Consider the following 22,289-nt stretch of genomic DNA (forward strand, 5'->3'; position numbering starts at 1 on the left):
GGAAATGTGTTGATTGTTTTGTTGTTGGGTTTTTTTTTTCCATCTGGTTGCAGTTCTTACATGGATGTGTACTGGAATGTGGGCAATGTGGATTTCTTGTGGGGAGGCACAAAGCAGATGCAGTACTGGTTCTGAAAGTATGAGGGAATTTCTTTTAGAGTGATTCTGTTCCTTGCAAGTAGGAAAAACACTAAAGGGTTTATGACCAAATGAATGACAATATTTTTTCTCTTTGTAACTAATTCCAGCTTTGGCTTACACCTTCTCATATGAAATTATGAGAGCAGTGATAAATCAATATATATCCAAGCTCTGCATTCACTTTTAAAATTGTGTCTGGATATATTTGATCTAGCTGAGATGGAATTATTTTCCCTTGCAGCAGTCTTCATCATGCTGTGCTTTGTATTGGTAGTGAGAGCGGTGTTGGTAACACACCAGTGTTGTTGCTGTTGCTGAGCAGCGCTCACACAGGAGTCAAGACTGCCTCTCCAATATCCCCCTTCCCTACCAGCCTGGAGTTGGGCAAAACCTTGAAGGATGTGTGGCCAGGACTCATGGCCCAGGCAGACCAAGGGGATATTCCATACCATATGATGACTGGTCATCAATAAAAGTGAAGAACAAGGAAAATGGGTGGGCGTTCTTTCTTCTTCTTTCTTATTGGTCTTCCAGAGCAACTGCTAAGTCTACTAAAACCCTGCCTCCTGGGGAAGTGGCTGGACATTGCTTGCTGATGTGAAGTAGAGAATAAATGTTTTGTTTTCCTTTGCCTCTGCATGCAGCCTTTGCTTTTGCTTTATTAAACTGTCTTTATCTTGACACATGAGGTTTTTTACATCCTATTCTATCACCCCCATCTTGCTCCAAGAAGGGAGAGAAAGAATGGCTTTGTGGGCATCTGGTGTCCCACTGTGGTCTACCCACCGTGTTGCCTTTCACTTGTTTGAAGGTTCACAGGGTTTGAACTTGGAAAGTCTTCAGAGTTCTTCAGAATATTTCAGGTGTCTCAAGTTTCTATCTACTTCTATCTTTCAGTAAATCAGGCAATCTAGATGTTACAAAAAAGCTGTTTCTTCAAAGAATCTTTTTTGTAAACCTTCATACTCTATAAGTGCAGTTAGACTGTGATCTGTTTACTTCTAAAAAGCCGAGCAGGATGAGGTTTCTTATTAGTGACAGCTAATAAAAAGCTGTATCTACAAGAGAACATTCTTATTAACTTGATATTTTTGTGAGAGAATTTTATTTCAGCTCTAAAAAGTGCTTGGACACTGTATGTGTCTAATCATCAAGCTGTCTTAGTCCTACAACTGGTAGAACGTACTTCAGATCTGAGGCTTTTAATCCTTAGCATAGAGGATAGCAAATTGCAGTCCAGAAAGGCAGGTAGGAGCACAAGGTTATATCCGTGATTCTTAGTGAAATTCAGAGCATGTTTGGATTTTTCAGTGACTTAGATAAGCTGATATTATATTTTAACACAAACACGCCAACTTCTAGTTGTTACATCTGGCCCTCTCTGGAGGACAAGGGAGAAGGGAATGAGTTGTTGGTTTAAACTAAGTTCTTCTTGTCCTTTAGGATTTCAGCCTTCGAGACAGATTCACTTAACAGCAGATTGAAGTTGCATGGTCTTACATTGTTTTTAGAATCTGTTCCATTCTTTTGCTAAACACTTCACTATACAGAGTAAAAAAAAATTAAAAGTGGGCAAGAGGGAGTAGTGCTTCACCATAAGTTGCTGAGCTGATGCAAGCCTACAAAAAGGTATTCTGGTTTGATTTTTTAGTTTTTCTAATTGGTGCTTTACTGTATTTTTACCATAGGAATGAAGACCTAAAACAAATGTTGGAAAGCAGTAAAGATTCTGCAAAGCTGGATGCAATGAAAAGGATTGTTGGGGTATGTGAATTTTTTTTTGTTACTGTTTTTATTTGTTAGGGGATATGGAAGTTTATTATTATTTTTATTTCTTGGATGGGAATAATGCTTTCCTTTTACACAGTCTTTACCAGATTAGCACTTAAGTCTTCAAATGATCTCTAAAAGTTGTGGTGAAGAAATGGTAAAATTCTTACCTTGGAATTTTGTGTAGAAATTGGTGTATTTGGATATATGCAGTCACATGCTTTAAAAATATTTATGTAACAGTGCAAATATACCTGTAAACAACTATTTTCAGTGAGACCTTGAACTGGAAATGGCTATCAAGAGATGCTTCAAATTCATCAGACTGGAAACAACAGAAATGTGCAGGAATAAAATGACAAGTTGCATTTACTATTTTTATTTTATTATTGTATGAGGTTTTTCTTTTTTGATTGAGCATCATCCCTGAATATTTGATAACTTATTTCAGGTGAATGTGTGTGATTGAATAATGTTTAACACTATTACATGTTTAAACCCTATAAACAAAACTTCATGAAGTGGATGGAATCACTTTATTTCTTCTTAAAAGCATGGGAAGAATGTACTACAGGTGATTGTTCAGTGTCCCTTGGCTTTTTTGTTTTGAGGCTTTTGAATCTGTTTTCTGTCATTGTTTTTTCAGTCTACTCGGGATGTGCTTTATTTTTCTACTTGGTTTTTGCATACTTAATCCTGTCCAAGTACATACCAAAGTGAGTAGGTAGAGGTGGTGTCATGTGATCGTGTTCTTTCCTCGAACTCCAGAGCTGGCTTCCACCTTCATGATTGTCCAGTGATGGGAATTTTAATCAGGGTCGTTGTCTTTTTGCCTGTAATCCCTTAGTCCTGCCAGAGACGCCATTTACCTGTGAGGTCTGGGTAACCTATCAGCTGTTGTTTCATAATGTCTTTCTTGGGAAAGGTTTTTCAATTCATCTTCTCCAACATGATATGAGATTGCTCAAGGGTTTGACCAGTCTGGCATACAGATGTACTGTTGCAAAAACACATGACCTTTATAAGTGCCATGGTAAATTTACATTCTTCTGCTTCCCTCAGAAAGTCATTTTTTTCTGGTTATTGCTGTGGGCCAAAGAGTTGTGGCAAGTTGCCTCTTGCTCCCTTGTTTTTGTTTTCTGAATAGCTGGCCAAATCTTTTTCTGTATTTGGAAACTGTTGAAACTGAATGTCATTGTGTATTTATATATATGGGGGGAATTAAAAAACATTAAATTGAATCAGCTTTAAATTTTAAACCAAGGCTTTACTGGGTTGGTTTTCTTATTTTCCTTTTTTCGTACAAAAAATGCTGTCATTACACATGAGTATACAATGAGCAAACTGTAATTTTAGATACCTGCTCCTGCTGAACATTCCAAAGAGGTTTTAATGGCTTGTTTAATTTCCTGGAAGTGTCATACCATGAAGTTGGAGATGTATAGTTAGCAGTGATAGCTGTGATCCTTGATGGACTTTGGCTGAAGTGATCAGGCTCAAGAGGTCTTCAGCGAGGGAAGGCAGAATTTACTGGGCACATTGTTTCTTCTACTCCCCCATTTTCCAATTCTCACAATTCTCTCCAGTTTCCAATAGCAGATTTCTATCCTTTTTCAAGTTCATGGTTGTTGTTTTCTGTTCCTGTTCTAAGCGCTCCGCACTGCAGGAAGAGCACTCCTTCCCCGAATGGCAGTGTGCAACCTTCTGATTTTTGGATATTTTTCCCTTGCTCAGCTGCTGCTACTTGAGGTAGAAACAGCCCTCTAGCTTATAGCGCTAACCATTACTTAACAGTTGAGTTGTTTGATTTACTGAATCCTCTGTTTTCAGTTCCTTTCATATCTTCAAGGTATTTGCTGTTTCCTGTGCTATGTTTAAAGTGGGTTTCACACCAGATACCTGGCACTAACCTCTGGCTGACATAACAAACTCAAACAATGAGCTTTACAGGTCAAGACTGGGACATTTCACAATATGAGCATCAGGCCTTGTAGCAGTGGCGATAATGTTCTTGTGGAGCACAAAGGTACTTTTGTGCTTACATACAGAGGGGACCTTACATCTCTCAGGAATGAGATGTGTTTTTCAGAGATGAAAGGCTTCCTCTAGCCTTATTATTACAGGAAAAAGGAACTCTATTGTCAGAGTATCACTGGAATGCTTATTTTCGAAGTGTTAGATAGTTAAAAAAACTTAAAGAATCCACAACTTCTCTGGCCAACCTGTTCTACTGCCTCACCATCCTCACAATGACTTTTTTCTAACATCCAGTGTAAACCTACCTTCTCTCAGCTTAAAGCTGTTACCTGTTGTCCAGTCATTACATACCCTTATAGAAGTCCCTCTCCAGCTCCCTTTTAGCTCCCTTTACATACTGGAAGGTGCTCTAATGTCTCTCCAGAGCCTTCACTTCTCTAGGCTGAAGCCTGTCCTCACAGGGAAGATGCTTAGTAAGGTGTCCTTAACCACGGAAGGTGGGTTAGTCTTTAAGGTTCCTGCCAACCTAAACTGCTCTGTATGACTATAATTCTAGGATACCAACAGCTGTCTTAAATATTTTAGTATTTAAGAGGCTTAACTTTCATTTGTTCATATAGGTGTGATAGCAAAGTAGCGGGAGAATGCTGGTGCACTTTTTGTGGTTGCTTCCTCCATTAAGATAGTTTGTGAACTTTCTCCTAGGGAGATGGAGATTCATTACAAGTAAAACAAAATCTGTCTTCCAGAGAGTGACTTAAAACAGCATTGTTTCAAGCATAGGAGTAGTCCAGTTTTGATCTCACTTCTCCCTTTATGTGTGAAGGTACCTAAGTGTACTTTTAGCTAAAATATGACTTTCATGATCAATGACCTTTTTTTTTATCAGTGTGTTATTTTGCATGTTTCTTCTTCTTATATGCATGCAATAAAATAATTGCAGTCTTTGGAAGAATATAAGCAACACAGCTGGTTTAGAAATAAATTTTTGTGTACCTATTCTACTATATGCATGAAATCATAAAGCTGATATTTCTTTTAAAAGATTCACTGATCTTAAAACAATGAGTACTAGATAGTGAAACCTGTTTGAATTTCTGGGGAAAAACCAGGGAAATTTCACTCCTGAAGATTTCAGAGCATAAGTTTAGGAAACTGTCACATGGCTGAGTTCCTCAGAGTATCATCCATGTCTGTGTGTCTCTCATGTGGGAAAAAAAAAAAGTACATCTTAACATTACACAGCACTTGCACTAGAATGAATGTTTTTATGCAAGAACTCCAGGTGTATAAGACAACACAAATAAATGGCAAATGTCTAGGCACAGCCACAAAAATGATTTGATAGACATTAGTCTTGGAAAGAACCTTTATGTTGTTTCAGGTTAATGATCCATAAGCTAAGGAGGGTCTACGCGAGTTGTTATGCAATAATGAATCAAAATACACTCTTTTAAAAGGCCTTAAATACATATTTACATGATACACTGGAGCTGTTATGGTAGATCAATTGAATAATCCCAGTAATGCATAGAGTCATACCATTGCAATGTATCAGGGAGGTCTGAGGATCATCCCTGTTTTTGAGTATTGTGACTTCTGTTGCACCAAGATAAGATGATAATTTTTCATTCTTTCTTACTTCTCTGCAGTGCATCTTGTTGCTAAGTTCTACCTTGTCATTTTGAATTTGGCATTTATTGTGGAGACCCCCCAGTCCTGAAAGTAGTAAATCTATTTTAGATTCTTAGTTAAAAACCCCTTGGAACTCATTTAATGTGCTTGCTTTTTCTCAGTACTTGTCACTTCCTGTGTTTTAATACAGGTGCAATGAACAGTTGAAGATGTTAAATGGGTTAGATCAAAATGTCATGCTGGACAGCTGCTCTTACTCCCTTTTTGAAAGACGGAATAATAGCTTGAGCTACAGCTGCATTCTTTCTGGCATCCTCCTAAGCTTCTCAGAATATGCGGTTTACTAGATATTTCCTGGTTTTGTGTGTTCTTGCTTTTGTTGCATGAGATCCTAACTCTTTATGCTTTTAATGTGTTTTATCAATGAAATACACAAACAGATCTGTGAGTTGAGAATATGAAGTTCAATCAGCTGTATAATGTGGTGTAATGGTTGGAATGTAATGGTCATGGACATGAGTAACTGCAGCTGCAAACTCCTGTTTCTTTGTTGGATCCCTGGGTATTTTTTGTTGCTTATGTATCTTGGACCCCAGTGGACATTGGTGATAAGAGATGTTCCTCAGGGGTCTGTACTGGGAGCTGTACTGTTTGATATCCTCATTAATGACATAGATGATGGGATTGAGTGCACTTTCACCAAATCTGCAGGCTGCACAAAACTGAATGGTGCAGTTGACATGCGTGAGGGACAGGATGCCATCCAGAGGCATCTGGACAAACTTGCAGTGTGGACCCATGGCAGTCTCATGGGGTTCAACAAGGCCAAGTACAAGGTCTGGCCCTTGGGTCAGGGTAACCCCCAGTATCGGCAGAATTTGGTGGATGAAGGGTTCAAGAGCAGCTCTGACAAGAAGGACTTGGGCGTGCTGGTGAACGAAATGGGGTCTGTGAGCTGACAGTGTTCACTAATAGCCCAGAAAGTGTTGCCAGCAAGTTGAGGAAGAAGATTATGCTGCTCTGTTCCACTCTCTTAACAGAGTCCCAACCTGAAGAACTGCATACAGTTCTGCATTCCTCAGGACAGGAAAAACAGACATGTTAGAGTGGCTCCAGAGCAGGCCACAAAAAGGATCTGAGGGCTGGAGCACCTCTCCTGTGTGGGCAAGCTGAGACAGTTAGGGTTATTCAGCCTGGAGAAGACTATGGGGAAATGTTACTGCACCTTCCAGTACATAAAGGTGTCTGTGAGAAAGCTGGAGAGGGACTTGCCAGTAGGGCCTGTGATTGCTGGATGAGGGTACATGGTTTTAAACTAAAAGGCAGTTGATTTAGATTAGATTAGATTAGATTAGATTAGATTAGATTAGATTAGATTAGATTAGATTAGATTAGATTAGATTAGATTAGGAAGAAGTTTTACAAAGATAGTGGTGAAACACGAGGACAGGTTGCCCAGAGAGATGGTGAATATCCCATCCTTGTAAACATTCAGTGAGGGGCAGCCTGATCTGTGATTATCTTGAAGATGTTTCTGCTTGCTGCAGGACTAGATGACTTTTAAAGGACTATTCTATGATTTCTTAGTGAGATTTTGTGGGTTTTGATTAATGTGATGTTTGGCTGGCTGAATCTTGACCTTGAGCAAGACGCACAAATTCTTAGAGATGGGAGTGCTCTGGGTCTGTATCAGCAAGACTGAACCTGATGTAACTTGATGTAGCATCGTCCTGAAATTCCAGTATTTGCAGTTTAGACATAAAGCACTGCCAGACATCCTACTGGAATTATATCTAAGCAGAACATTGTGCAGCTGTAGTGTATATGAAAGTATTTTATTCCTTCTTATGTATCCGGTTTCCTACAAATAACTTCCTTCTTAAGCTATTTGAACAAGACCTGAAGCTAAGCCGGAGTTTTGATGTTTATGATCTTTATTGTGACCATTTTATTGTTTGTGACATGCCTTGTTCATGATCAAACACGAAAACTTTGTTTCAAAAAAAAATAAATTGGTGGGTTGATTGATCTTGCTTTTACTGTGTGGCTTTTGTGGTTTTTCTTTCTTCTTTGTCCTGTATAAACACTTTATGGCCTTCTGTGTTTAGCTTGCTTTTGAAAATAACTTGATTTTGTTTTTAAAGTGTGATGTTTATTTTTATTTTTCTCCTTGGTTCTGTTGCAAGCAACAGCTGTTCCAGGCAAAAGGAGCAGGACTTAAGCTTCTATGACTTCTTGGATTTTGTTGGGTTGGCCTTTTTTAACCCCTCCACCGCCCAAAAGGTCATTCTGCGGGGCTTTCTGGGTTAGAAAGGTCTTTGGTTTTAGTAATTTTGAAAGCTTTAAAAATTATTTGCTGTCTTATGTGTTAAAGTCCAATTCAGGTCCACTCCAGCAAACTCATAACCAGACAACACCCAAGAGTTTTATTGTATGGATTGTATCCTTTAAGGTCTAGTAATTAACAAAGCCCCAAATCCTTATCCTCAATTTCATAGAAATGAGATTTGAAATAAAGATCTGTAATAAAACAACAAAACCCAAACCACATTCTAAGAATTTATATTGTTACATTACTCAGATTTGTCTCTTCTTTTTTTTTTTTTTTCAGATGATTGCAAAGGGAAAAAATGCTTCTGAGCTGTTTCCTGCTGTTGTGAAGAATGTTGCCAGTAAAAATATTGAGGTATTCCTCTAACTTGTTAAACATACTGTTGTGGAAAATCTGTTTATGAAAATTTTGTCTAATTGTATTAGACTTCAACATAACGCATAAAATCTCTAGTATCATTAATGGAACTTCTTAGGAGTTTATTTCAATAATGACATTATGGTAATAATTTTATGCAAAATGAAGGAAACCTGTTGGGTGATTTGGAGGAAGAAATAGTAGCTCTTTACATTTAAAAGAAAAATTACTTAATTTTAGAAAGTTTATGAGGTATGATGTAATTGAGGAAAGTTATTGTAGTTCAGTATTTGAAGTGCGGTGCTTTTTGCAAAGCTTGGGTTTGTGCTGCATTGTATCTTTAAACATCTGATGCAGATCAAAGCTGAAAGGTAAAAAAAAAAAGGTGTGTTCTTGCATCTGTATTGGGTGTTATTAGACAAAAAGTAGCTTGCTCCTGTATCTTTTTTTTTTTTTTGTCGTTGTTTCTTGTAAGAAAGCAAGGGGAAAAAGTCCATCCTGGACTTGTGAAAATTCAGATTTCCAGAATGCTAAAAAATTGAGGTTCTGTTAAAGAATGATGTGTTTAAATCTGCAGGGTTACTGTTGTATAACCACAGGGTGTATGTAGAAAATGTAACTCTGATGCTCACTAGCATTACTGCGCATACTCTGACAACTTCTCTGTAGAAGTGTCACAGTTATAGTCGACTTTACAAATAAGATTTTGATAAAAATAGCATCTGTAAGTTTGTAGTTTGAGACCTCATGGTGCCTAACAAACATCAGTTTGATGAAAGTAGAGTGAACATGCAATGACTTTAGTTACTTCCTACTGCTCAGGATTGTAATTTTTAAAAAACGTGGGCAACAGTTGTTTGAAGTATTGGATTTTAAGGAGAGAAATCATTTGAATGTATGCTTCAGTTCTTCTGTCCTCTTCTGAAAATATGTACTTCAGACTTTATTATTTATTGTTATATTTTTATTATTAGTAGGAACAAAAAAATATTTATTTTCCTGGCTTATAGCACTAAAGGTTATATTTCCAATAGTAATGGCCTCAGCAAACTCTTTTCTCACTCTAACATACCGTGATATAATGGATGAAACATCAGTTTTCTTCCTTAGTTAGATGGATGGATAGTAATAGTCAACTTTGAGTTTAATTTTAGCTTTGAAGAAATTATTCTTTTTTAGTTACTACTTTGAAATCTTTGGGTTTTTTTGTTCTTTGAGAGAGTGGATTTATTTGGTCAAGGCCAAGTATTGAGCTCTGGTAAGTCAATGAGGTGCAAATGTGCAAAGATGCTAATTCAGAGTCTTTCAGGAATTTACTGTATTAAAATAATTTTAGAAGTTGTAATTGTACTTTTAGTGACAGGCAGTAAAAAGATGTGGGTAAGAAATCAGACTAGTTAAATATTCTGTTCAAATGTAATTTATGTTTGTAAGTTATGAGTAGTCTTAAGTAAATTTTTTAACAGGGAGACCTTAGACAAAGACAAGTGCCCTAAACAATATTATTTATCTGTAGTTCTTTTAACTGTTAGGGCTGGAGCCTCTAGTCTGATAGAAGCAAGACTGTCCTGGTTCAAGGCTTTTAACCCAACCAGTAGTGAAGCTGAGACTGTATTCCTGGTAGGTGTGCACATACATGTAAATATTTTATCTGTACGTACATACAGAGCAAATGTGCATGTAGAGAGGCACTCATGTAAATTGCCACGGGATATTCAGGTGAGCACAAACAGTATCAGCAGCTTGGCAGTTCAAGATGGTCTGCTAGTGGGAATGTATGTATATATACAGTGTTCATCCTCATGGAGTCTGCCCAGTGCCTGGCCCATGGATCTCAGTTACCCCTGTTGATGGCATCTGGACATATGAGCCCCTAAGGCTGTAGCCCTTTCTCGTTTGCTGGTACAAATGTCTTTACACACAGGAATCCCTCTAAACCAGGACTCTTCTGCTCCCTCATGGACTCGCCCTTGGACACACAAGTGTGTGCACCTCTGCGCATATACAGGTGGATCTGGCCAGAACTTTCTTGCTCCTCTACTATCTAAACCCCTGTGGTTGTGCCCTTGAAGAGATGCACAAAAAATCGTGGTTCTTGTCCCTAGAGACCCACAGGCCATGGGCTTTCCTTGCATCAGGATGGGACTTCACTGGTCTGTGGCATAGTCAGCTCCTTCTGTGGTCTTGCCCATAGATGCTCACACCCACACCTACTTCCTTTCCAGACTACCCACTTGTCTGCTGGTGCAGCTTGATGCACCACAGACAAATTGGCTTGTGCTTGGTTTCACATATTCTGGTCTCTTCAGTTACACACATGTTCATGGGGCCATCTAGCTTGTGGTCCCAGCCTAGGTGCTGGCAGCCAGACCCTCACTTTTTCCAGATGCTTGCCTCCTTGGGCTTAGAGATCCCTATTGCTTGATCTAACATTGCAGATGCTGGAGTCATACTTTAATCCTCTCACTCTCGTCTCTCTAGTTGCTGGTGCCCATGGACATAGCAGCCATCCAGCCTGTGGCCTGACTGTAGGTGTAGGCACATGAATGCATCTTCACACCAAATAAAGAAAACAGTTCAAAATGAAATTTAATAAGTCAATGCAACAGATTGTGCTATTCACATGCAGAGAACAGAAGGATAGATGTACCAATTATCAAACTGTTCAGCCCTCTTACCCCTGATGTATTACTTTCCAGATCATGTAGATATCCCTTGCTTCTCCTTCACTTTAGTTCTTCCCCAGAACATCCCATGTCATGTTTAAAATACTTTTCATCTGTGTCCCGTTTCTGTACATGTAAACACCTTCAGTCTGAAAGGAGCTCTAGTCTTTGTTGATTTTTGGTGGTTTTAACACCTGGGCATAGGAGCTGCGGCCCTCCTGAGGTTTTTCTGAGAGGAGTGTGACAGGGTATCCTTTCTCTGAGTCCTAAATATGTTTTCCCTCCTATTATTTTGTTTCTTTCTGCATCTCTGAGCTGATGGTTCCTGTCATGGACTTGGGAGAAACTAGAGCAGGATGTTGTGTGCACACATCCCTCCATCCCCCGTGTGGGAGGGATGCTTTGTGGGTGTGAATATGAGGTCCTAATCACATAACCAAACATTATTAGTAGAAGCTTTTCACTGTTTATATTTTATGGACCTTTTCTCCTATTTTAAAACAAATAGACAGTTATGTGATCTCACATGTCATCATCTGTGCTGTAGTTAAACTTCCCTACTTACCTATTTTTCTACCACTTAATGCTAACATATTTGTGCAGAAAGAGACAGTTAAACTGAATAGAGATCAGGATATTTAGTAAAGCCATCTGACAAATTTCTCTATCAATTTGAGTTAAATTTCTCTATCAATTTGAGTTAGATGACAAGTTTAGGTTGTAGTGTAGATGTACTTGTAGCCATCTAGTTGGACGTTTTCTGTCTCAGAGACTTTATCATGGTCCATTACATAGGATGCTTTATGAGAAATTACTAGATTAAGTCCGATGCTTAGTGCATTGATCCTGTTTCCTGAAAATGTTTTGCCAACTTTTTCCCTATTCCTAAGAATTCTTAACCAAATCTGTCTGTACAAGTTGCTGCAATGCAGTAGCCTAAAATACACTGATTTATCTGAGTAACCCTGAGAGTAGCTCAGTTGGCTAGGGCATGGTGCTAAAAACACCAAAGTTGTGAGTTCCATCCCTGTATGGGCCATTTGTCGAAGAGTTGGACTCAGTGATCCTTGTGGTCCCTTCCAACATTCTGTAATTCTGTGGATACAAATTCTGTAATTCTGGATACAAAACATTCTTTGTATCCATGTCATTTTCCTGAATTTTCTGCCCAGAAATGGCTGCTATATTTTTTAAAAATCAGGGCTCAGTGCTCTGATGCAAGAAAATGGAGATGAAGAGGTGGTATAATATGTTAATTTATTTGAAGAGATGCAAAGGGCACCTTATTGTTTACAGAAGTGCCTTATGATTTTTTTGTTGTAATTGCATGCTGACCTCAGCTTGATTATATGCACTAAGTCATGGTTGGTAAGGATACAAAAAGTCACCTAATAAACAATTGGTGGTATAGAACAAAAATTAAGTCTTCATCAATAATTCATGGATTTTTATGTGCTTATATTGATAAATTAATTAAACAAATCTGCCTGTGTTCCTCAAGCCTAATGTGCCCCTGTTATGATTAGGTTTATAGAACAGAGCATTTTAACATTGAATGAAGGTAAATGGTAAAAGAATAGTGTAGTCACGGAGCTCTGAGTGCTTCCATTTCTAGTCACAAAGTGGTTTCAAGGAAAGAAGGCTTTCTTTGCACACCTGCAGTCATTCAGTGCACAGGCCTCTTTTGGTCAACGTTGATTGCTACTTCTTTAACTGAACAAAAAATAATTTAGCGTGGTGTAACCGTCTGTGATTTAATATTATGTTTTTTTGCCAGAATTGGCACAAAGATAGGTCTTCTGATAGTGACAGTAATTATTAGCACAGCTGTAGTTGAGGGTCTTTCAGAATTTTCCATTATAAACCCCAACAGTCAGTTTACTACTTAAATGTAAAAAAATGTTTTCACTGCTTCCTGGGTATGAAGTGAATTAAACTTTCCTGGGGTAAAGTGAATTAAATTGAATACCCTCCTCCCCAAAATCATACTGAGGTTTTCTTAATCTTTGGACATTGTATCCTTTGTAGTATGCTTTGCTTATATTGCATCTTTTGAATGCTTGTAGTCATGCAGAGGTGAGTCTAACATCCTTTGTTTTCATCCAAGATAAGTACTCTTTTAATCAGATTTGAAAGTAAGTTACCACAGTTCATCTTTAAGTTATATTCACTTTCAAATGTGTTAAAGTAATTTATTTTGAGTTTCAAGGTAAAATAAAATGGTCTTGTTGAAATTCTTGGCTATTTCACTTTAAACTATTTTCTATAAGAAAAAAAAGTGTGCTCAAGTGATCAGTTTCCCCATGTCAGCATCTTAGCTTATTTTAGTCTTAATTTACTAGTTAATAATATAAAGCAGAACTTTGTGTTACTACTCTTCATCTGACTGTTAAATTAATTAGGTAGCATGCAGCACCTCAGGCGTTTCATAAGACATTGGGAGAAGCACATGGGTGCTCTGGGATCTTTTAGCTTTTTCTTAGAAGAAAATGTTGGTAAAAATGTGAAATCTAGAAACTAGTTTTATAGAATTGTAAAACTTTCTCATTGTGAAATTCACTGTGTTTTTTCTTTTCAGATAAAAAAGCTTGTGTATGTTTATCTGATGCGCTATGCAGAGGAGCAGCAAGATCTAGCATTATTGTCCATCAGTACTTTCCAGCGTGCTTTGAAAGTGAGTGACTACTAAATAACATTTTATGGGGAATTCGTAGCTGGTAGCACAAAAATAATATATCTGTGTAAGTGTAGTATGGTAAACTAAAGCATGTAAATATCTACATCTGCTAAAGTAGTTTTAAGTTACGTGATTGACGTATTTTTTTTCTTCTACCTCAAACCTTGTCAAGCAGCTAAGTAAGCCTGAAAGACGTAAAATTGCTTCAAGCCTGAAAGACGTAAAATTGCTTCACTAAAGAAAAACAGCAGAATGGTGCTTTCAAATCGACATGCCAAACATTTAATTTCTGGAATGACTTTTCTCATTCCAACGTAACTTGTATGTGTGGAAAAAAGACCCCGTTATTACCATGAACCACCTATATTCCTTTTAGTTTAGGTCAAAAAATGAGCTTTGTGAACAACAGAGAATTGAAACATAAGGAAGACAGTAGTACCTAAATTAAAATTTTCAGTGTCTTGCACATGGTACTTTTTCATTAAAAACACTGAAAAAGTAGCTTTTTGTACTCTTGTTTCAAATGAGATAACAATGAGAAATGGGATTAAACAGCAAAGTTTAGGATTGCCTTTGAAGTGTGACTGTGGAGAGAAGAAAGATTTATTAAGTTTCTGTTCTGAAATTTGGCCAGTTTTTATAATAAGAGAAGATTGGGCTTTTTGTGTACTCTTCTTGTATTCTAGGTTCATTTCAGTTATGTTACTTAACCCACACCTTGCATCTTGATGGAAGATGTTGTGATCCGAGCACCACTTGTGCAGCTGTAGGAGGATCTCACATCGACTAGAGAGTTTTCTGTCTCCTTCCCTTGAACTTTCATCCCAATGTCATATGTACTGCCTTCACTACCTGATTGCCACAAAAAGCTAGAATTCAAATGACTTTGTATCCAGTGTTTTTTGTGATATATGTGTACAGTGAACACTCCTCATGGCATGACTCTTTTAAAAGCTGTGAGTAATGAGTGCAGAGGGAGGAGTGATAATGTTGTGGCTGAGTAGCAAAAAAAGAACTGGTGCTGTGACAAGGGGGTAGACACCAAATAGTGGAGATTGTCAGCAACTAAAGAAATTACTAAGCCTGCTGTGAAAGATAGGTCTGTTTGGTTTTTGTAATGTTTTGTTTCTCATTTTATAATGATTCTAATTTGGCTTTATGTGTGGAGATTTTTTTTTTTACCTCCCACTGTTGAAGGAACGTTTTATTTTAAACTAAAGTGGCTGCAGATGAGCTTTGCAGACTCTAGTAGGAACAAGATCTTTTTCCAGAAACAGTCAAATAAAGAGCTTTCACCATCCAGATACTTGGTACTTAGAAGCTTCTAAGATGTAGGGATTTTGAGATCTTAGTTTAATTGATAATTAGGTAATACCAGTTTGAAAATATATGTTGCCAGCTGTCAGTCCTTGGGAGAAATGATCTTTGGGAGTTTACCTTATTGCAAGACACTGTACAGTATAGTGAATTGCTAATACTGCAATTTCACTTTGCTGGATTTCAGGGGATTTAGTACTTGATTAAGCAACATTTTTCCCTTGTGTTCCAAACCCCATGATTAATGAATACGTTTACATAATAGTTCATCCAAATACAGATGTGTTGGATCTCCCTAGTATTGTAAAATTGACCAAAGGACTGGCACAGAAGAAGAGAGGATAAGAAATAGAAAGAAATCTCAAAACATTTAGCTGAATATTTTGACATGTTCTTTGAAATTATTTTTGTTACTGGCTTCAATTTATAGCTTGCAATAAAGCATAGAATGGATATTTGTCAAGAGCTTGAATGGGAATGTCGCAACTGAGAACAACATTTTTATTTGACATTTTGTAAATACAGGCACTAAAATTGAGTTAGTCTGTCTCAGAATATCTGAATTCCACTTGGATTGCAGCAAATGTATCAGATTATTAAATAAAATATTCATATTTTTATCCACAATTAACATATTTTTTCTGGAAAATTGCATTATGTTAATGTTTTCCTTTGTAAAATTTTCATATTTTCTTAATGTTTAGTGTTCTGTATCTTTATTTGTTTTATTTTTTTTGTTGTTTTGGAAATATCTTTGTGTGAAGAAATTGTTAGCATGACCTTCACTTGCAAGTCTGACTTAGATTTACATGTTTTAATGTGTCATCACTAATTAGTGTAAGCACAGCAGTGTATTTAATGACTTATTTCTGCACTATCTTATTTTATTTCACCTCTTCACTCCTGTTTTTTAGGATCCTAATCAGTTAATCCGTGCAAGTGCTTTAAGAGTTTTATCCAGTATCCGTGTCCCAATTATTGTTCCTATTATGATGCTTGCTATTAAGGAAGCCTCTTCTGATTTATCTCCTTATGTGAGAAAAAATGCAGCCCATGCAATCCAAAAACTGTACAGGTAAGTGATTCTGGCAATTACTGAAAAACAATTTGCAATAGTTGTGGGCTACGTTTATAAAGACTACTGTGAATTTAGCATGTCTCAGATCTATTTCTTTAAAAGGTTGGGATGGACGTAGACATTCTGTCACTCAGCTGGTTTGGTTGTAATTCAGGCAGTTCTCTTGATTGCTAGACTTAACAGGCTAACTATAAAGAGATACAAAAAGAAACCGATGCACTACCTTTTGTTTTTTAAGATACTAGTTATTTTCATCTGTGTAACAACTATTTTGGTGGGTATTCACAGAATCTATGAATTCACTGTTTCAAGTATGTATCTTTCATCCTTGGGCATTTGCTTGAAAGTAATTTGCCACACATGTGACAAAAGAATGCTAACGTCTAGAAATTTTATCTGTGCAAGTCAAAATCTTTCAGATCTTCTTACTTCAGAAATTCTTGTTTTGTACGAGTTCTTATAAAGATGTGGGTACTGGTTTGCAGAGGTGGAGTCAACGGAACCCGTACCTTCACAAAAAATTTCCAGGCATTTATTCTACTACTTCACTTTTATTTCACCAATTCCAAACAGTGGAGGTTAAGAGATGTTAGAGGTTCTGAATCAGGTAAAAAACACAGTTACAGAATCTGGAGAAACTGGCCTATCTCCTTCTATTTTCCATGTATTCCCAGTGGTAGTGAAGTGGACATGGAGCTAACATGACAAAGGAAAACTAATGAAACTGATGTTCTGTTTCCTTAATGGTTCAGACGGTCTCGGAGGGTGCATCCTTCAAAAGCTGTCTTCATGCAAGCATAAGTATCATGATACAAGATTTTGAGCTGCTGTAGCTGGAAATTCCTCCTTACCTGGACTAGAGTAAGCTTCATGATTACTTCTGAGTGGAGCTGGAGTTAAAAATTGTGTCCTTAGTAATAGGATTTGGAAGCTGTTTATAAAAAGCGTGTGAACTTTTATTTTCACGTTTTCAAAACTTACAGTACAAATCCTGTATCTCATAGTGCTAGTTAACTATGGAACCAAGGGAGAGAATATAATTTTCTTGGTCACTGGAGGAAGCAACAGTATAGGAAACTGGTGAAGAGGCTATCAAATTAACCTGCCCGCAGGCAGACTCAGTTGGCTTGGCAGAAAGTAAGAATTAGGTAGTAGTTAACAAGCTGTCTTTGTATACTTTGTTTAAAAAAGTTAATGACTGATAGCTAGACAATTCAGCAATACTGAATCATTGCATTACTGATCATACATTGGTGGCAAGGCTGACTATTGGCCTACTGCAACAAGTAAGTCATTTCAGAATACTAATTTTTGAGTTGGTCAGAATCAGAATCCAGAAGGAATGGATTTTTTAAGTAAAACTCAACAGATAATACACTCTCCTGCATCTAGCTACTCCATCTTCTGCAGCCATTTGAATAAGAACTAGTAACCATTTATTCTAATATGTTTGTATGCTCCATTTGCTTTTTGGTTTTCCCAGCTTCTCTGTCTGTTTGATAGTTCTGTATTTCAGTTAGTACTCTAGTCAGGGTTCTGGATGCAAGTTCGATACTCCAGTCTTCCCTTTATTTAGTGTCGTAACGGGAGGAAATCACAGACCTCTTTGGCCTCTTCTTTTATTTCCTCTTTGAAAATGGTCCCCTCCTTGTCTTAAATATCAGGACAGTGGAGGGGGAGGAATGTAAATACATTCATTCACGCCTTTCTGAAGTCTTTCTTGATCACATAAATAAATGGTTTTGCTGAAGTTTTTTAGCTTTAAGTATTACTTTCTCTCTCAATTTTCTGCCAGTTTTTAAAAATTTGAAATAAAACCTTTTTGAGAGACTTTTGCCTTTTCCTCTGAAGGTTTTCGTCCTTGATTGAAGATCCAGTAAAACTTGCTTTACAAAAATAGAGGTTGGAATGAAAAGTGATCATGAAAGTACTTACAAAACTAAGTACTGTTGTGTTGATTATGATGATGGTGGCTTCTAACAAATTTTTGTTACTCGTTTTGCGTGTTCTGATGTTGCTAAGTCTTAGAGTCTTAGTGAAGTAGTACTCAGCCAGATAATGACTTTGTGTATCTGTACCTGGAATGATATACTGTGCATTAGGGCAGTCGATCACTCAGCATTAAAACTGAAGTATGCAATGATGACCAAATACTCCCTCATTTATCTGTAGTTGTATCCATGTTGAAATCACTTTTCAAAGGCACAGAACTACACATCTCTAAGGGTCTTTGTATTCATTTTCTATTTTCTTTTGACTTGGCTTTAAATTCTTCTGTGCTCTATAAATCCATGAAGGGGAAGCAGCTGGAATGAAAAGTTTGTCCTTACTTGCCTAAGAAGCAAGTTTGACAGTAGTGGATATCTCTGGCAAATTTTTCTCTGCTCTTGTGAAAAGATGTGAAAAGATACCACAAAGGTTGTTGCTTGCAAGTTTTGCTTTTTCTCTGCTTTTGCTATTCTAGACTTCAAGCAGTCTGTTTTCCATTAGCTTGCACACCAGCTTTGTACAGGTACACTTGAATATCATGTCCACATTTCTGAGTTCCAATACTTCTGACTAAAACTAGTATTTAACTTAAAAGTGGTTGAAGTGTATTACTCAAAGCTTTGTGTTGATAATTAGATAATAAAAGTATATAAAAAATCTTTGTCCTGATGTTCATTCACCTCTGAATTATATTCATGCTGAAATTAATTTCTGCAAGAGCAGTAAGAACCTTGTCATGTAGCATCTGAAGTTCAGTCACGTTCTCTGTGATGTTGGTTAGCCTGTCTTAATGATTTTTTATGAGTTTTAGTTTCTTGTAGAATACACATAAAGGGTCTAAGATAAAATTATATTTTTAATTTAATTTTATACTTCTAACTTACTTTCAGTCAAGTTCTTTTACAGTGTGCTCTTTGGAATACTTGCTTTTCTGGAAGTGGTTTCTTCAAAGTTCTTTGTTGCTAGTTTGTGTCTAAAGGTCAAAAATCAAACCTGCTTTAATTTTGGGTATATGTGACCAAGTCAGTTAAAATAATTTTATTTTTCCTCCTAGTCTTGATCCAGAGCAAAAGGAAATGTTGATTGAAGTGATAGAAAAGCTTTTGAAGGATAGAAGTACGGTAAGAAACAGATTTGTGACATATGCATTTATTTTTATAGAGTTTACTCCCGAGACTGTCATTCAGCAGTAAGTAATACACTTTCGTAACCCTTGCCAATGTGACTTTGTATGTTTTTAGACATAAGTATCATTGTGTATTTATGCATTTATAGTATGAATGTAATAATGACTATCCTTTAATAAGATGTAGTTTTACTTGCATCATGAGGCTGTTAATTAGTTTTTGTTAGCATGTGTTTTATGTGTGCTTCTTTAAACTTTATTTTGAAAATCAAAATTATATATTAATATGAATCAGTGTGCGAGTGTTTATAAATTTTAATATGCACCTTTTTTTGGGAAATTAGTTTGATAATTTCAGTTAGTTTGTAGTAGTGTAGGAATAAATTACTTGTGTATGGTGCACAGTGTGCCTATTGACATCCATCTATCCTGCAGTGTGCATGGATGTTAAAAATTATATTTGCTGTGCAGTTTGTTATTGCCAGTATCTCGATTTCCACTCTGGTAAATAAGAGATGTTCTGACATAATTTCTGTAAATTTAACACTCCTGTTATATTTAACCTGCCCTATATAGCTACAGGTTTTTCATATGTAGTCCTGAGTGTACTCCACAATCTTCAGTTCATTTTGTTTTGCAGATAAGTTCCCCACTTGTGAACTAGAAAGGTAGTTGTCCAAAGAAACAAAGTTAGATTTCAAAGAGAAACCAGATTTGTGAATTAAAACATTCTCATGTTCTTCTTGTTCAGATCACTAATTAATTGAATGTAATCCTTTTTGACTATGTGAAAATTTTACTAGGTACCAGGTGGTGTATTGCTTCATCTGCTGTTTTCCAAGTGTTTTTGTAACTCAACTATATCCTCCAGGATACAGTATCCAGGGCTGTATCCTCTTCTAGCGCAGTCAAGGTGTTCAGAGCATAAAAGGTGCTGTTGACTAAAAGACATCCTGTAACTGTCACAGGGTTACTAAAAGAGGTGTGTTAGGGCTTAGTGGCTGAACAGACGCAAAATCAGTTAGGTCTCCTGACTGCATCTGTGCTTGATTTGACAGGGGCCTTTGAGCTTCTGTGAAGCCGCGCCTGCGGTGGTTCTTCATGTATTTTATTTCAGGGTTTGTGCTCATAGTATACGTGCAGTCTGTGAATGTGGGATTAGGTTGTTAGTACCAGTGGAGGAATAAAGGGCAAAAAATACCCCAAAAAAAAGTAAAATCTCTGAGTTTGTACTCTATTTCCTGAGCCTTATAGCATATCGTAAATGGTTATCCCGTGCCTAGTCATTTACACATTTACTTTAACAAAAAAGTATAGAGTAGATTTGGATCTTTTATCTCCTTGGAGTTTGGAATTACTTACGGGGAGATAATGGGCTCATTGCCTATTGGGCTCATACACTGTGTATTGGACACTGTACTTATAAAGATATCAGCTGAAGCAGTAGCTGAAAATGATAGACTGAACTTAGGTCTGCTGGGTGTGTTTGGGGACATGTTTGGGGACATATTTGGTTAACTGCAACAACTTTTTGCTCCCTTTGATCCCTCTTTGTCTGTTCGCTAATGAAACCTGATTCCAGTCTGAGCTGACATCTCAGCTTCAGAAGTCTTATTATTTTGAGAACTAATATGAAGACTAATTATTTCAGAAAGAAAACATACATATCTCTCTTTAAGGCTCTCTGCATCTAAGTGTGCTCTTTCACCCCAGACTCCACAGCTTGTGGTGGTCTAAAATTGATCAGTCTGTATTTAATCTTTCATAGTTTTGGAAGGACTACTTTAGCATGGCAAAGCTTTATCTTAAGTAGTACTCTTTTGTCATGTACCACTAAATATTCCCAGAAAGCTTCCATGTTTACTAACAGAACATGCATAGTGCACAAGTGTTTTGTTAGCGGGTAACTCCAATCTGAATAAGCTTATTCTTTGCCCCTAATTGGAAAATAGCAATTTGCTCACAGTGCGGAAATCAAGAGTGCCATTTGTTGCTAGATTCAGCCTTTAAAATTGGAGGAGATGCAGCTGCTTATAGGTGATGGTCCTTAAGTACAGGTGTGGCCTTAGGCTGTCGACTTTATAGGTTTAATAAGGATACATCTTGGGGAAATTTGTGTTAATTTGATTCATCTTTTTGAATTCTTTGAGGGAAGCTTTACTTCATACACTTAGCCTAAAAGAGAAAGCTCCTTCAATATACTTTCTAAAAGTGTTTGTCTTTTTTATGTATTTTACAGTCTTGCTGAAAAAAATTAGGACCATTTGCTGCCATATGAATTCTTCAAATGGGACCAAACTGTAAAAGAACAGCTTTTGGTCATAGACTTATGAAGTGCCTGTATTTAATTAGTGAAATGTCTCAGCTTTTTGCGGCTCATGTTCTCTGTTTGACTGTCAAAGTGCCTGAAATCTGTAGGGTGATAATGTGTAACTGGAACCACAAATATTTGACACTGACCTTTGGATTCCTTCTACTTAAATGCAGAGCTGTTCCTTTACATTAATATTAGTTGCCATCTCTTGCTAGCTCTAATCTAATGTCAGTGAATCAGTATGTTCATTAAATAGTTTTTTACCTGAGTTGGAGAGTCCTAGTGACTTAGTTGAATATCAATGGTTTTCCACTTTTGTTCACTTGATGAAAATGTCAAGTTACTTCTTGTACTTCTATGTACTTAAGAGCTGATAATTCTCAGACAAGCCATAATATGTAAACCACTGGTATGTTAACCACTGTCTCTGAAATAATCCACTGTTGATTGCTTATTGGTTATTTTGATTATAATGTTTTAAATATTTTTTCTTTTAATCAGTTTGATTTTTTTGATCCATGTTTGGAGGGAGAATGTAATTAGTAATATTAACTAGGTACATAACAGTCTAATATTATTTGGGTGATATTTGACACTGTATTTTATTGAAAAGTAAACTTTTACTCAAAATCTGTTTATTTTCCATAGCTATTTGACCTCAAGCAGGATTTTTGAAATTTACTGCCGTAATCTCTATGTTAGAGATAGAATAGCTAATACGTGTAGATGCCTCTAAATTTCTGTAAACCAGGAAGTTTTTTCAGAGAGAACATGCTGTTGCATGTTTTTAATGCAGTTTTTGTTGCACAGAAAAGACACAATGTATTTCAATTAGCCAGAGTAATTTTACATTTGAAATAGCAAGACATTATCTGGAGGAGAATTTTACTACAGTAAAATTAAATAATTT

General features: G+C 36.8%; 1 protein-coding gene across 1 annotated transcript in view; it reads left to right on the top strand.

Annotated features, from left to right (window-relative positions):
• AP3B1 (adaptor related protein complex 3 subunit beta 1) overlaps nt 1-22,289 on the top strand; it is a 153,782-nt gene that overhangs the window by 12,049 nt on the left and 119,444 nt on the right. Inside the window, exons 2-6 of the mRNA XM_063181494.1 lie at nt 1,830-1,905; nt 8,135-8,209; nt 13,457-13,552; nt 15,787-15,947; nt 18,994-19,060. Of these exons, the coding sequence (XP_063037564.1) occupies nt 1,830-1,905; nt 8,135-8,209; nt 13,457-13,552; nt 15,787-15,947; nt 18,994-19,060 (475 nt within the window). The remainder of the gene's footprint in view (nt 1-1,829; nt 1,906-8,134; nt 8,210-13,456; nt 13,553-15,786; nt 15,948-18,993; nt 19,061-22,289) is intronic.

This window comes from Melospiza melodia, chromosome Z (assembly GCF_035770615.1).
Source record: "Melospiza melodia melodia isolate bMelMel2 chromosome Z, bMelMel2.pri, whole genome shotgun sequence".
NCBI classification, from domain to species: Eukaryota; Metazoa; Chordata; class Aves; order Passeriformes; family Passerellidae; genus Melospiza; species Melospiza melodia.